This window comes from Geospiza fortis, unplaced genomic scaffold, assembly GCF_000277835.1.
Source record: "Geospiza fortis unplaced genomic scaffold, GeoFor_1.0 scaffold66, whole genome shotgun sequence".
Taxonomy (NCBI): Eukaryota; Metazoa; Chordata; class Aves; order Passeriformes; family Thraupidae; genus Geospiza; species Geospiza fortis.
Genome location: NW_005054312.1, coordinates 4,837,457 through 4,853,457, shown reverse-complemented (window position 1 = coordinate 4,853,457; position 16,001 = coordinate 4,837,457). Strand labels below are relative to the sequence as shown.

Sequence of the window (16,001 nt, the reverse complement as noted above, 5' to 3'; positions counted from 1 at the left end):
CCTCTAAAGATCCAGGAGGAAAAGGCAGCTGCTGTTCCTCTGGGGAATCTAGTGGAGAAAAAGCTGTGTTGGAGTGTCATAATGTCAGACTATATCGGGGTAGCAGTGCTTGGCTCCTCCCTCTGGGCGGAGCATCTCACAATGGGATGTTATAGTTCTTATCAGTCATGCACCGATATTCAATAGTCTGTTATCAGCAGAGGTCCCCTCCCGAGGAAGGTGTGAATGTGGTCACTCAAAGAGAGAGATAAGGCAAACTGCTCACTTGACAAAAGTAATCTGCCATACAGATGGTAATGGAAAACATCTTGCGTGCAGTCTTCAACACATATATAAGGTGGGTGACTTTTTTAATGCTAGGTCTGTAATTACTTAAACGGATCCCTTGCAGGCTTCTAAGGTAACTTTAAACTTCTCTATAGTGGTCCATTGTTCTTCAAGTTGGCACAGAGCCTGCTCCTCTTGAGTTATGACTCTTAATCACTTTAAGGAAGAATGGCTGTTTAACTAATTCCAGTTCTTTGAGTTGTGTGATTCTGTGCATGTTTTCAGTTTGCTCCTCCTTTTCATTAATCAATCTCATGCTTATCCTATTGAATGGATAGATACACTCTGCCATAAATAATGACAGGGGTTTTGAGACTCAGGTGTGTTCATTCTACTTCAGAAGACTCATCTGCTCACAGGGTATACTTCTACTAGGAGTGACATCTATTTACAAAATGCAAGTTGTATAACCACCATCATAAGGGAAATACTCATATGTCTTTCTGCATGTCAGCTGACCTGGAGCTGATTTTTTTTTTATGTGCACATGCACATTAAAGTGGCTGAATTGATGTTATAGGAACACCAGATGTTGTGAATGTGCAGCTCAGTTTGAGCAACAAAAATTAGTGGGTTAATTACAAGTTTTTGAAGACTTTATAAGATTTTTCACTGTGTTTTCAAGCATGTTTTAAAGCTTTTTTTTGTTTTTGTTTTTGCAGACTACCCAGGTGTTGTAGGATTTGCCATAAAAGAGAAATTCTGCTTTTTGTTCCCTAAGAAATAGGGGTATAGAGATAATATAGGATAGAATAGGGACAATATAGGATAATAGGTATACTCTATTAAGAAATAGAGTATCGGCCACTGACTGAAGAAAAAATTTAGAATTTCCTCCTCAGTTGTCATGGACAACCTTTATGAGGAATGATATAAATTTCATGGAAGTATATTAGATCTTTTAATCAAGTTGTCAGGCACAAGCACAGACTATTAAGGTCACTGTAAAAAAGGCTTTTCTAGTTTAGTTCATGCTGCTTCACTGTTCCACCACTTTTCTGAAGTGTCTGTTGCATTGCATTGTTAAACACTTCCAAACATTCAGGGAGGATCAGGAAGAGAATTTCTCTCTGAATGGAGAGTTGGAGAATTGTTTGAGTGCCACATAATGAGTCTATTCCCTGATTTGCTGTATTTAATAATGAGCATGGTCCAAGACATCTCAGGTGCTCTGTGCTAGCAGTTGGTTCTTGAACCATGGATTTGCAGGCAGAAAAGCTTCAGTGACTGCACTGGATAAGTTTGTTCTGAGGGAATTGAGAACTACTTTGCTGTAGAAACTCATTACCCAGGGACTGCAATATGAAGAATGTAGTTCAGACCAGATAAGCAAGGAAAAACTTCAGTTTGTCTATAGGGAAATTGTCCAAAGAATTTGGTATTGGTGTCTTGTTAGCTGGTACCTTCACAGGACACTTCATGATGGAGTTGAGCATGAGCTGCAAGAGCCAGGAAAAAACTGCTACTGCTTGCTGGTGTTTCTACTTACAAGTCTGAGTAACTACTTACTTGTAGGTGAGTGCATATAAAAGCAACATGGCAGATTTTGTCATCAGTTATTATATAATGAAAGGAAATTCCTATTTACTGCTTTAAAGTTCGTGGTTTAGTTTTACATACACACAGATGATAAAATTGGCTCCAATTAAATTGTTTGAATTTAGAGAAATCAATTGTTTTTCCAAAGTATTCTCAAAAATTAACATTTAATTGGAATACGCTATAAGCCTTTCATACTTGGGAACTACATACATACAGCCTTACATGCATTGGGAACTAATGTTCAAAACTTGGATTCTGCTACATGTCTATAAGAAAATACAAGTTTCTTCTATAAGGAAATAAAGATTTTTGGCAATTTTGCAAAAATCTATGTAGTCATTTCATTCCAATACATTTCCTCAGCCCAGTGTGTAGTGTGTGTAAGTTGCTTGGTCATGGTAGCTTCATCTTGAACTACTCTCTAACCCTAAGATTTTGGGTATCATTAACTGGTAACTGTCATGCTTATATTCAGCATCTGTTGTGTTCTAATACTCTGGCATGCTTTTTGAGTACAAAAATGGGATGTGGTGCCAAACCTAGAAATGTTTCTTCCCCATTTCCTAGGTGGGTGGGTTTTACAGTTTTCTTCTGCTTTCTTGGTGAGCAGGTTGTGGGCAGCATCCTGAAACAGACCTGATGCTGAGCCCTGTGCTTGTGCCCCATCCCTCACCATGACCCACTGCAGCAAATGGGAAATGCCCCTATGACAAACCCTGCAGATACTCCCTGCACCTCCCTTGGAGCACTTGGCTCCTTCATCTCTGCCCTGTCACTCAGATTTTCTCTCTGCTGCACCACAGTACATCCTTCTCACATTTTGGAGTTGGCAAGTAAGAATATTTGCGTTTAATAGAGGAGGTTGAAATGCAGACAGCTTCTGAGAGGAAGGGGGCATCTTTTGCACAGAAATGACATTCTTTGCACAGAAATGACAAGATTCACTTGCCTGAGCTTAACATGAAGACTAAGTGAATCTAGCAGTTATTCTGACCTTTTGTGATCTATTTTAAGGTAAATGAATATGTTTGCAGCCTTCTATCCACCTGAGCCAGGTTCAGGTTTACATACTTGAAATCCTTATATATTTCTTGAACTTGACAAAATGGCTTCAAATATTTTAGACTTGTTTTGATGCACTGAAGTCACCTTTCACATAAAGTTGTAGTGTGAGGGTCTTTGATAATGAACTCTTGAATTTAATCTCTGCAGAAAGTTTCCTTTGGATGAAGTGAAGGAAGTTCTCTTGGTTTTGCCTTGTGTGAGCCACTTACTAAAGGAGCAGTTGGTGGGCACTGTAGAGAGTGGACAGAGGATTCAAACTGAATTAATTTTCATTAATTTGTTAATTAATTAAGTAGATGACCCTGATGTAAAAAATAGAGCTGTTGGAAAGGGAGCTTATTTTTAATTTTGAATTTTTTTCTTCTTTAAGAAGAATTCTGCTTCTGTGGCTGGGTATTTTTCCCACTTAGTCCCTCTTTTTTTATGGTCTTCTCTTGAATTTTCTCACTGACATTTTGTCTGGACTCATTTAAAGAAATTGAACAGAATACTTGGAGAGCAACACTTGACAGATGCCCTGCAAACTACAGGATGCAGTCCTAGAACTACTTCACCTCTTAGGAGAGTTTTGAGGTAGCAATCTGGTAGGACCATACACAAGTAAATGTTCTGCAGATGACCAGTGATATCCTTGCAGAAGGACTTCCTTTCCATATCATCTGTCAGCATATGGAGTAACAGACCACGTATCACAGGTGGCTTTAAGGATGAAAACCAGGAACTTTATTGGTCAGTGTAGGAGTTCCACAAAGCAGTAGGTGAGCTGGCAAGCTCTAGGAGATGGTGATTTTTCACACCTGGTAGGACTGAGTGAGTTTCTTCCAGAGAGAAGGTTCTTGCTGTGAACCTCACTGCCAGTGTATTTCTATGCAGTACTTACTAATAGTTCATAAACCCAGGAAGTCCAGGGAAAGGAATGTATGAAGGTTATTTAAATATGAATTCGGGACTTTGGGTTTCCTTGTCTGAATATAAACACAGCAGAAGTAGCCTCGTACTCTGTATATTGTGTCTGTAGGATCAGGACTAACTCTGGGACCTAATGGTTTCTTGAGTCTTAAAGCTTTACATGTTAGGTAATTGGATCAATGGGCAGGTGACTTCCTTGGTACTTTTGAAAGCCAGACTTGAACAACCAGGAATTGTCTTCCCTGCAAATGTTTGGGGTCACTGCTGCCTCTGCCTGGCAATAGTTGTGTGAGGGGGATACACTGCATTTTCTGTAATACTCAGAAACATAATGCCTGTCTCTGGTAACAACCTGTCTGTGACATAGGCCTTTAGGGATGCCAAAACAAGAGCCTCTGGGCCTTTGAGCACCTTTTGTTAACACGTAAGCTGCAATCTATTGCTTATCACTTTCAGTGTAAAATAAGCTGAACATCACATGAAAAAGTAAGTATTGGATTGTTTTCACATTGGATTGGGTGAAAATCTGTTTTGAAAATTTAGTTTAAGCCAACCGGTAGAAGCTCTATTACCAAGGGACTTAAAATCAGGCCTTTTAAATGTCACTGCAAGGAATAGTCTCTCTCTGGCACAAGAAAGGACTGTGTGGTGCAAACAGCGCTATCTTCCTTCTGCAACTTCATTCTATGAATGTGTATTTTAGTCTTATGTCATTTTTTTAGCAGGTTAAGTTCCATTACATCAAGTCCTTTTTATCTGTCAAAGCTGTAAAAATCCCTGATAGACTTCTCTACTGAGGAAACAGTGATAATCGCTTCTGTGGTTTTTCATGAATATGTTGTGGTGAGGAAAAAAAATGCTAGTTAGTAGCTCTTCATAGAGAAAGGAAACTTAGTTGATTTGTTCTGCACAACAAATTCTTTTAAAAAATCCTTGAATATGAGAAATAAGCACTTTTATCCAGTAGCTACACAAATTTGAAAATTATGCTTGCTATAACTCCTTAGGCATGTGCCACACTTCCAGTGCTGAATGGGTACTCTATTTCTTTGAGCAGTAGATGGGGACTAATTAACAGTGGATTTTTCCTTACAAGTAATACTTTGGAGAACCCTGAAAACTTGTCCTTTTAAGTGCCTGACTTGGGCTACAGCAAACATTTTACTGTGAATGCTGTATTGGAGGTATAAAAGATAATGCTGAATTAGCCTAGAAACTTGTTTCCCTTTTTAAATTTGCTTTAATTCAAGTAGAGTGACTGACTTAAATGTCTTGAAATTGACTTGAGAGTAAGGGCAATTTTTTTTTTGTTAATCCATGGTATGACACTTTTCAGTCTCTATAAGTGACACTAGATTCTTCTTACTGTGTATTTTTTCTGGTCTTTCTGAAATTCATTCTGTTGAGCCTAAATCTGAAAAAAAGTGTTGTTTTTTTTTAAATAAGTACTGTTCCAATAAGTATATGGCTGAAGAATTTAGACTCCATTTTGCAAAAAGCAATGCAAAATGCATGTTTACATGTATACATGTATCAGGTGTACACATTGTCACAGACAATAATAATGGCATTAAGGGAAAGGAAACGTTGCAGGAAGTATGGGAACAGTCCATATGCCCTTCCTAAAATGATTAAGTAAATTAAAAATTTCTCTCTCTTTATGCTTAGTGACAACAAATACATCAATGAATATTTTAAAAAAATTCGTGGGGGTTTGAAAATAGTGTGGGGAAAGAGGAGAGATGGAAGGGGAGTTTGAGAAGCTGCCGATTACACAATAGTGACCTTCCCACGCTTCACGTTGTGCATCCCCCTGAAACAGCTCGGGATTGTGCCCTAGCCACTCCTTGTGCAGCTTCAGCCAGAGTGGATATTTTGGGAGTTGTGCTGCAGAGAGCTATTCTGGCACTCACCACTCCTGACAGCACAGCACAGCACGGGGGCGGCCGCACGTGCGGGGCCTGGGAGCCCCCCGTGCCTGGCACACGGGGTGAGGGGTGCGTGGGGAGCACCGCGCTCAGCTCGCCTGGCTGCCTGCAGGCACTGCAAACACTGCCAGCACTCGAGTGTGCAGCCCCCCTGGCTGCCAGCCTCTGCAGCTGTTTGTCACAGCCTGCTTGATTTTGTGTTTTTAGTTAGCTTGGTAATTAGAACAAGCTTGATTTAGAAAAGCTTGCAATGCTGAGCATAATATTTGGGTGAATGGCCTTATTGATTGATCCTGCGTTGCTCAGAATGTGTTTCTGACTTGGTTAGTGTGTTTTAGAAATTGTAATGTATTTTGATGTAATGGAAGTCAGAGGAGAGCAAATGGAGGCAATTATTAATAAAGTGTGTTTTCCCTCTGTTTTGTAGTACTGTACATACACATTAAAAACTTACACACCCAAATGGCTCAATGGTTTTGGACTTTGGCTTGGAGAGCTGAAGTCATCTGTGAAAGCTGAGACGTGAGGAACTGACTTTTATATGTCTGTGTATATTGAAACTTAAAGTTAACAGAACATTTAAATTAAAGTCTGTCATTGTTTTACCTGCTCCACAGTTCTATGTGATTAGATTTTTTAAAATATTCTCTCTTTTTAAGAAAGCTATTTCTGTGAGATTATATGTGCAACTATTGCAGTATGTAAGGAATTCCCTGGAAGTCCTACATGTGTACTTGAATGAAAGGAATTGGAACCTCTTCCTAGAGGCTTGACCAAATGTTCATATGCATATGCTTAAAACAATTTATGGAAACAGCAAGTACTGTTAAATTGTAGGCAAGCATCTTAAGCTATGCAGGAACAGCATAGGCTTCCTTTGCAACAGGTGCAACAGAGCTTCCTTTTAGCGATTTCTTCAATTAGCAGTATTTGGCTTTAGAGTTGCAGACACTTCAAAATGTTCAGAAAAAACTAGCTCTTGTTATACCTAGCTGATTTTAACATGCCTCTACATGGTGAATATATCACTGTGTAATAACAGTCTGCTACCACCAGTCTGGAAGTACTTGGTACTTCTGGAAAACAGATTCCATCCATCCATGACACTGTGAGTTACTTCTGTGAACTCTGAAAGTCCCAAATTGGATACATTCCCAAAATGAATGGCTCTCCCTTAAAATAAACCAAATACTTTGTAGAGCTCTCAGCAGCCACTCTATAGTCTTAAATTCCTCATCTCTGTCCTGCATAGATAGAGTACTAAAAATCAGGAGGTTTTAATGTTTTGCTTTCATTTTTCAGCTTCTTACCCTATATTGGAAGGTTACAAATTCTGTTTCTGGAGACTGGGTGCTGGATTAGGATGAGTTTTACCACTGCAGTGATACTGGGAAGATGGCATCTTTATTTGTAGATGTAGTTGATTCTCCTTACCCAAACAAATTTGTCCTCTCCTGTATGATGAAAAACGGAGAGCTATTTTTCTACTGCTTAGAATCTCTGACTGTCCTGAAGCTAAAGACCAAGTGAGACTTTTTATATTTCTGCAAGCAGTTGTGTTATACTGTATCACTGTAATGGCAATATTTATATTGGCTTTGAATGTAAAGTGGTGAGATGCTTTAGTTCTAGCAAGAGTTTTTAATATCCTTTGCCTGATCTTGGAAGAACCATCCCCATTACCTGCTTACAGTGTGGGCCTTGTATCTCAAACCTCTCTGTTGCAAAGTTGACTGGATTTGCCTCAACATTCTTGGTGCAAATTCAAGCTGTTCCAGCAAACTGCTTTGAAACAGGTGGTTCAAGAACGAATGTTATTTTATTAGGGATGAAGATCTTGTAATTTTCCTGTGTCCCAACAGGACTTTTGTATGACAGACACCCTGACACTGCTTCTCTTTGGTAAACTGAGCTGCTTCACCTGACCACCAAACTGGTGTCTGTTTGCTGTTGCATCGAAGTACACAGGCTTGCTCCTCTTGGGGAACCTTCTTTCAAGCACAGTTTATCTGTGTCTGAAAACTTCCTTAGCATTTTCTTAGCCAAGAACCAAGATTTCAGGAGGGCTGCTGATTTCAATTATTTGCAAGCTTAAAAATATTTTAAAACAAATTTTTAAAAAATTGAAAATGGTTGCCTCCTAGCCATTTTACAGTTCTTTGTTATTCTTTAGAGCATAGCTCACTGTAGTTTCTAGCTTTCTGCCTTTTTTTTTTAATTACAGTGTGATCTTTTTTTCCTGATGTTCTAGGCAATGTGTTATTCTGCAAGTGAATCTTTTTAGTAGACAAGGTGTGCCCTGCTTCTCCTGATAGTTAAGATCAGCATTTTCCTTGCATAGCAAGACTGGATACGTTTCCCATAAGTCAGCGATATCTGGCCTTTGGAATTAATTAAGCTTTTGCTTCACCTACTGATGTTGTAACTGACGATCTTGGATGAGAAATCAGGCAGGTGTTGTCCTGTTGGCTGTTCCTCAGGATGGTTGTAAGGTTTTTTTATGCTTATTTGGAATAAGTAACACCTTAGCCAAGGTTTCAGACACTATTTGGAGTCCTCTTCTGAGGATACTGAAAGTAATGTGTCCTTCAAGGGTTTGTATGTGAAAGTGTTTGTACTTCTGATGGTGTGAAGAATGTGGTTAAATAGTGTATTTGTTTCCAGACTGTCTCATCTTGTATTGTTCAGAAATGCACAATGGGAACGTGACTCAAAAAGTCAGTAGTTCTTTTACCACTGCAAAAATAGGCACTTTTTCAGTTATCTTATATTCCCCTTTGAGTGTGTATCTTATGTTCTGCTTTTGTTTGCATGACCACTGTATTGGACGGCACTGTGCCTCTGCCTCTGGAGTCTGTGTTCTTGGGTTGCTCTCTGGATCTTGGGAAGAATACATCCCAGTATCTTCTGCAGAAGTTCAGTTCATCTTTTTGTCTTGTACACTGTTTACACGAGCTTGCTCTATCACTGTTGGGACTGTAGGTTCATTCAGCCTTTCCACAGCTGTGAAAATTTGTTCATGGTCAACAACTTACTTCTCAAATGATGCTGTGATTGCAGAGGATCATGTCTGCTTTTCTTGGTTTACCAGGATTCTTTTGAGCACAGTTGGTATCTTGCTAAATGATCAGATGTCTTGGCTAAGGTAATACGGACCCCATAAATTAGCTGGACATGTGAATGTTTAGGTTAAAACTTATTTGTAGGGTCAGTACTGGTCTCAACTGAATTTTTTAGTAAATGAGATGATTAGGACACTAGTGTGTCAGAATTGGGAATTGTGAAGGAGATCTGCTGAATTTCCTTTCCCATCCTATGGATAGGTGATGACTGACCGTTGCACAACTACTGCCTGGTGCTTGTAATATTTAGTCTCCTGCTAAGGAGTATTTGAAATACCAGTTCTAAACACAAAATATCAGATCTACTTTTCAAAATATCATCAGAAATGCTGGACATGCTGGCAAGTAATAGCTCTTTCAGGTCCTCTAGCTGTGGCTGCAAAAACTGGCTTATACCCTCCTTTCACTCCCTGTGGCTCTCAAGTATCTCCTGGTCCTCAAGCTGAAAGCTCCATTAAGGAGTTTCAGATTTTCTCTTGGACAGCAGTAGCCCAGATACCTGATATCCTAGATACCCTGGATAAGGACATAGCCTATTTGCTTCTTTCTCTATTACTCTATATCTCAGTGTCTTTTTGGCAGATAAAATAGGAATGTGCTCTTCTCTGTCTTGCAGCCCATCTGTTTGAGAACATCTTAATCCTTAAGATCAAGGAAATTCCCTTTTCTATTTTTTCATGCAGAGCAGAGCACACCTGCTCTTCTCTGCACCTCGTACTCTGGCTACTAGACCAAGTTTACATGGAAGTGACTTAATGCTATTTGTGTTGTCATTTGGTTTTTCAGGTGTATCTTGTAGTCTTTTCTCTGATGTAGGGGATCCTCCCACCTATTGCAGGTTCTGGGACAGAGCACAGGGTATGAAAAAGTTACAGGATACCTGGAAGCTGTTGTGAAATGGGAAGGGAGGGTTTGATCAGCTGGTGGTATCCGTAGGGGCAAGGCAGTCTTGTGTGTTTGCGTAAGCAACTTCACAATGACCGTGTCCACTCTGGCTATACTAGTGGGCAGCCTTCTACTTCTCACATGGTTTTATACCTCGTACTGTGCACTCTCTGCCCACAAAGGATGCTGCAGCTTTGTATAGGTGTGTTGCTTAACTACCATAAGTGTAATGGCTCTTTGCTAATTTTCTAAAGGATCAAAGAAGGGCCCTATATAAATAGTAGTGTGAACACTTTTTATTTTTTTCTATTTATAGTATTATGTATAGTGATGTGTATATAATTTATAGTATTATTTCTGTTTATAGTATTCATATTTGTCTTTACTTTGTCCTCTCAGTATCTCTGCAGTGATTTCAGGAAGCTTTAAAGATGGATTGGTAGCAATCCTAATGAAGACTGTTTAGTATAAAAAGGACAGTACCAATTGAGCAAGTTTGTGAGAATAGTGTTTGGGTCCTTTAAACAGCTTGCATTTCACAAAGCATCTGAGTGGCAGTGACAACAGCTGCACTCCCACAAAACAGTTGAAAATGGCATGTGTGTAAAGTGTGTGACTTGGGCTTTGCCCATCCAGTCCATTTGCAAATATGAGATGAGCCTCTAATGTTGTCCTTAATACTGTGTCCTGTAAAAAAACAAATGTGTGTGCTAAACATTAGAACAGCTGTGTTCAAAAATAGACTATTTCTATGCCCCCCCTCCAGTGTTGAACTTGATTTTCTTCTGACGCAATCACAAGACTGCTGCTGCAGTAGGGGCTTAATACTATTTACGTCGTCATTTGACATATCAACATCTCTCAGGGGATTTTTAAACAATGCAACTGTTCAGGAGAGATGAAGAGGTTGAGGATGGGAAAAGGAGCAGAAATAATTCCATGTGCCATTAGGGATATTGGCGGGGGGGAGGGGAGGCAGCGAGCAACCCAGTGAGTTCAGTAGATTCATGATTCTGCATGAATGGATGGCAGGATCATGGGAGTCACGGCTTTCCCTTGAATGGGAAGGAGCATCATGGGAATCTGGCTGCTTCTAATCTTTTTTGTGAATGATTCTTTTCCTTTAACATGGCACTGGTTTTTATGAATGGCTCTGGGGGCAAAGTGCTGCAAAATCCTTCTCGAGCTGTATACAGGTCCCTTTAGGAATGCTAGGGTGGGAGTTGGGTGCAGCAGAACAGAGATGCTGCGATGTTAAGCTACTGTTCTGTTCTTTTGAAGTCTGAGAGGACATTGTACTGCTTTTAAGTCAATATAATTTAGCTTGATGAAAGCAGAGTTGCTTTTTATATGAAGTATTTTTACTACGTTCCTTCTTGTTTTTCAAAATGTAGTTGCCTACGTGTATTTTTCCTGTTCTAGTAAGGCTGGAGATGACAGAACATCAGAAGGGCTTTACAATGATCAAATTTGAAGTTCTGCTCTTCTTGTTCACCCACACATTCTCTTTTTGGTACATGTTCAAAAATCTAAAGATTAAAAAAGTTTTATGGGACCACAAGTAAGAATGAAAAGGGAGGGCAATACAGAATTCGTTTGCTTGGTCTGAAACAATTAATTTGCCATTTGGCTTAAGTTGAAAAAAAAAAGTTCTTGTCAATCTGTATGTGAACACTGTTGTGTACATGTACTTCCAGATTTCTCTATTTTTCTGTTCTATGCAAAAGTGTATCATTTGCTATCTTGCCACCTTTCTTGTCTCTTACAAGTAAAATGTGCAGAATCATTTGAGAATTTATGTTCTCATCGGAAGTAGCTTAATGTCATGAACTTCTGTGCAGGTAATGTTAAAATTCAAGGATTCCTCTTGCAGAGGTGGAAATGTTCCTGTGTAATGCTAGCTACTTAAAATGTTTTGTGAAGCCTAATAACTGATACAGTCTTAATATCTGAATGGCAAACTATTTCAGACTTCTCAAAACTGTTTTATTCTAGGGGAGAAGTACAAAGTGGAAACAAAAGTCATTGTGGCAGACTTTGGAGAGAGAGAAGATATTTACAATGGAATCAAAGCAGGATTGGAAGGCCTGGAGATTGGTGTTTTAGGTTTGTATCTGATCTTTCTAAATCTTTCATTGTGGTGTTTTGTCTTGACGTGCCTACTAACTTCTTCCCATATTGAAGTTTATTGAGACTAATTCACAAAAGCTATTATTTGTCTGACTAGGGCTATGTTGCTGCATGCTTGAGATGTTTTCTAGCTTGCTGTTGATACACTACATGAGATGGTGCTTGCATGTGTTGCGTGAGATGGTGCTTCCTACTTTCTAGGAACTTATGTTTATTGAATGTGTTCAGTGTGTTATTCTGTGATTGTTAGAGGCCTTTGACTGCAGCTTGTGACTGCAAACACTGTGATGTGAACACTTGGGGTTGTTGAGCCTGGAGAAGGTCTCTCTCCGGGGAGACCTTCTTGTGCTCATTCAGTACTTAAAAGGAGGCTTGTAATAAAGATGGGGACGCTTTTTAGTGGGGCTTGTGTAATAGGCATGTTGCAAGGAGCAATGGCTTTAAGGTAAAAGACTGTAGGTTTAGATTAGGCATAAAGAAGAAAAGATATTGAAACATTGGAGCAGGTTGCCCAGAGAGGTGGGGGGTGCCCGATCTCTGGGAACATTCAAGGCCAGGTTGGATGAGGCTCTGAGCAACCTGACCTGGCTGAAGATGTCTCGGGGATTGGACTAAATGATCTTTAAATGTCCTTTTTCAACCCAAACTATTCTATGATTCTATGATGTAATGCCATCTTAGATCCTAAGCAAGCTTCACATGCATAGCTTAGGAGATATTCAGTTTAGGAGTACAGCCCTGTGCGAGAGCCATGAACTTTTAATTACAGAGCTGTTGAAATTCAGTCATTACAATAGAACATGAAGTAATTGTCTGCTGCTTCCAAAGTCCTAAGCCTTTTCTGGCCATGTTGGTAAGCTGTGTTTCTTTTGCTGATAGGAGCACAATATGCATGAGTATGGTTTGCTACATCATGGGAGTCTAAGTGGTGTGGGAGTCCCTGAAAAGACAAGGTGATCCCTCCAGTAACTTTGTCAAATGTAGAACTGAGGTGATTTCATATAGGTGTTTTATCACAAGCTAAGAAGAGTTTCAACATACCAGCAGCTTACCTGAATCCTTTTTGAACAGGGGGGTAAAGGCAATTGCTTTTTGGTTTTCTGTTTGTTTTTTTTTCCCTTGGAAACACATACATCTGTGCATATCCTGTATTTCTGTGGTTAGTCAGTATAGGGATGAGAACCTGTGATGGTTAAATTCATGAAAAAATCATGTGGCTCAGACATCTATTAGAACTTGTCATCTGATAAAGCACTCCTCACTACAAAACTCGTTTTACTAACCTGAAGTGCAGTAATTGGAACTTTAACTGTGGGGTGTTTTAGGCGTATTTCAAAACAAATTTGTTGTATACATGATAATATACTGTATGAACTTTGTTGCTAATAGATGAATCTTGTTGTACAATGTTTGAAAAGAATGCTTAAGAAAATAGTGTATATATAAAAATGCAATTAAAAAATAACATTAAAGGATAAGCCCCAGAATGCTCCCTACTACTTTTAACAGACTTGAGTACGTACAACTCATGGCATCCAGCATTTAATTGCTATAAAAATTCAAAGCCATTGGAGTAACTTCAACTGCAAAGGATGCGTTTTGTGTAAAGAGTAGTTGTGACACAGCTGTGAATGCCTTGTTTCTTGTTTCTGAAGGAAATAAGTTCCAAAGAAACTTTGAAGAGTAAAATTAATGTACGTTCTAATCTGTCCTGTCAAAATCCACTCAGGGACTGTAAGGCTTGCAAGCTGCCTGTCACGTAGCAATTGCTGCAGACTGGTAGAGGGTTTAAATGTCTCAGAACAGCAGCAAACCTTTTACTGTGCTAGGTACATATCCACACTGGAAGGGTTTTTATTATTTCTTAGGCTGTGATTACGTTATGGTGATCTCCAAAATAGTGAAAATCTGACTTTTTATAGCTTCGCACAAACTGGGCACTAAAGTAGTGTGTGTGTGTCAAATTTTGTGTAAGCTCATTACAGGAAAACAAAGCATGTTCCTTAAACAGAGCCTGCTTCTTGCTTTTATTTGCTTGAGCACCTTGGCTAAAAACATGGTAAAAATGGCAATTAAATACTCTGGAGTTGTGTATTCTCTAGCTGTGTTCCTCTGCTTTTTTGGTTTTTTTTGCAGCCATTGTCAGTGTACCTTACAAGAACCTCTATTCTAACTAGTCCCCTGCAGTTTTAGTAGATCTTGTGCCCAAGATCACCAGATTACATGATATGTGGGTACTTGCTTTCCCCCAGATATAGCTGTATTAATAGCAACCATTTGCCAATGTGATTTTTCCACACAGATGATGGCTACTCCTGTAGGATAGTATTTTAATGCTTTTATGGTAATTAATCTCATGCTCTAGTGCCTTATATTTTAAATTCTGTAATATTTGTTGGAATCCAGAATGTAGCTTTTGTTGAGTTGTATTTTCCATGTTAGTGTGAGGGAAAACATGGATTTAAATGAGAACAGCTATAAGGGTTGAGTTCTCAGGTTCCAGCATATTTTCTTCTTTCAGGTCTCATCTGGAACAGTAGGTATGAGAAGCATTGGTAGCACAGTGCAGTTGCCAGTGATCAGCACTGATTATTTTTTAACCTTATACTTGGAGACCTAGGAGTCTCCACACGTACTGCTCAAGAATGAGCTTCTAATTATGGAGTTGCACAGAGTATAACTAAAGTACTTACAGATTGAAATCCTTGTAAACTTCTTATTTGGAAGCTTCTTCTCACCCACGTAGGAAGGCTAAAAGAGTTTGCATAATGTTTTGCTGTGTGTTCAAAACAGCGTCTGTCAGTGACTTCGAACATGTGCTAGCTACAGCAATATGTTAAACAAGCAGAGGTGGGAAATCTTCCTTTTGCCATTCTTAAATAGCTCTGATTATTGAAAGGAGTTTTTGCTGGACAGTATCTTACCCTGTTGCTATCCATTTTTTTCTAGTTAAAATATGGTGGTGCAACCCAAAACCTGATTTTTTAATGGTCTGTTACAAACTTGCAGCAGAGATGATTGCAGAAAATGGGACCCAGTCAGCAGTAAGGGGTGTGAATTCCGTGTGACTGTCTCTGTAGCATGAATCATATAAGCATTCTAAATTTGGACAGAGTTACCAAGATTAGTCCCATAACCCTGCCACAATTCGTAGCCAAAATCCTTTCTAGAGAGATGGAACGAAAAATAGTTTATTTTTGGATGAAAAGAAGAAAAAAATTTGGTTCACTCTGGCAGTAGCCAGACTGTATCATCTTCCTTTTAAAAACTTTTCACTCTTTGTAAATATAGCAAATGTCTGCTGGGATTTTGCCAACTCCGTGTTCCCCTCAATTCCTCACCTCAATTTTTAAAGGTTATCTAAAAGTTAAAAATTTGAAACACACAGCATGACTAATGAACTTCCATTTATACACTAAGATCTGGACTAAAAGAGCTTGAGGGAATTCCGAATGAAGTTGGTGCACTTTGCCAGAATCTCTTCCTCCTGTTTCTAGCGCATCCTGCATCTCTGTTGATACCTAAATTATCTTTCAGGCTGGGTCTTAAAACAATAGCTTTTGGCACAGATGGAGGGGCTATCTTGTTTTATTTTTTGAAAAAGGCATCAGTGCCTTTTGACGACGTTTCTTGTCCCCATGCAGACTCCTGCCTGGAGGTGCACAGTGCTGCTGAGCATACATAGCACTTAGGGATTCTCTGGGGTGTAAGACACTATATAAATGTAAAATGTTGCCACAGCAACCACATGTCACGCGATTCACTTGCGTAAGATGAACAACAGATACTTAGGAAGCGGAGATCCCTTTTGGTTGCTGCTTTTTGTCTCCATATCAATGTGCTCTGTGGAGTTCCAGGCTGCAGAGCAGCTCTGTTTTCGAACAGAATTAGAAGTTTTCTCCTGTTGGGGCTGGGATTTAGGGAATGGGTTGTTGGTTTCACGTCCGAGAATAAAACCGTGCCAGTGTCAAGTATTGAAAAAAACCAAATCTAGGAGGCTTAAGCAATTCGATGCAGGTGTGGGGGTGACGAGGAGAAGGGTTTCCCGCCGGGAATCTCCGCGCAGGGAGCTGGGCAGCGGCGCGAGGTCCCC

General features: G+C 39.5%; 1 protein-coding gene across 1 annotated transcript in view; it reads left to right on the top strand.

Annotated features, from left to right (window-relative positions):
* Window positions 1-16,001, top strand: part of HSD17B12 (hydroxysteroid 17-beta dehydrogenase 12) — an 82,233-nt gene that overhangs the window by 37,622 nt on the left and 28,610 nt on the right. The window contains exon 4 of the mRNA XM_031055792.1: window positions 11,774-11,884. Within this exon, the coding sequence (XP_030911652.1) occupies window positions 11,774-11,884 (111 nt within the window). The remainder of the gene's footprint in view (window positions 1-11,773; window positions 11,885-16,001) is intronic.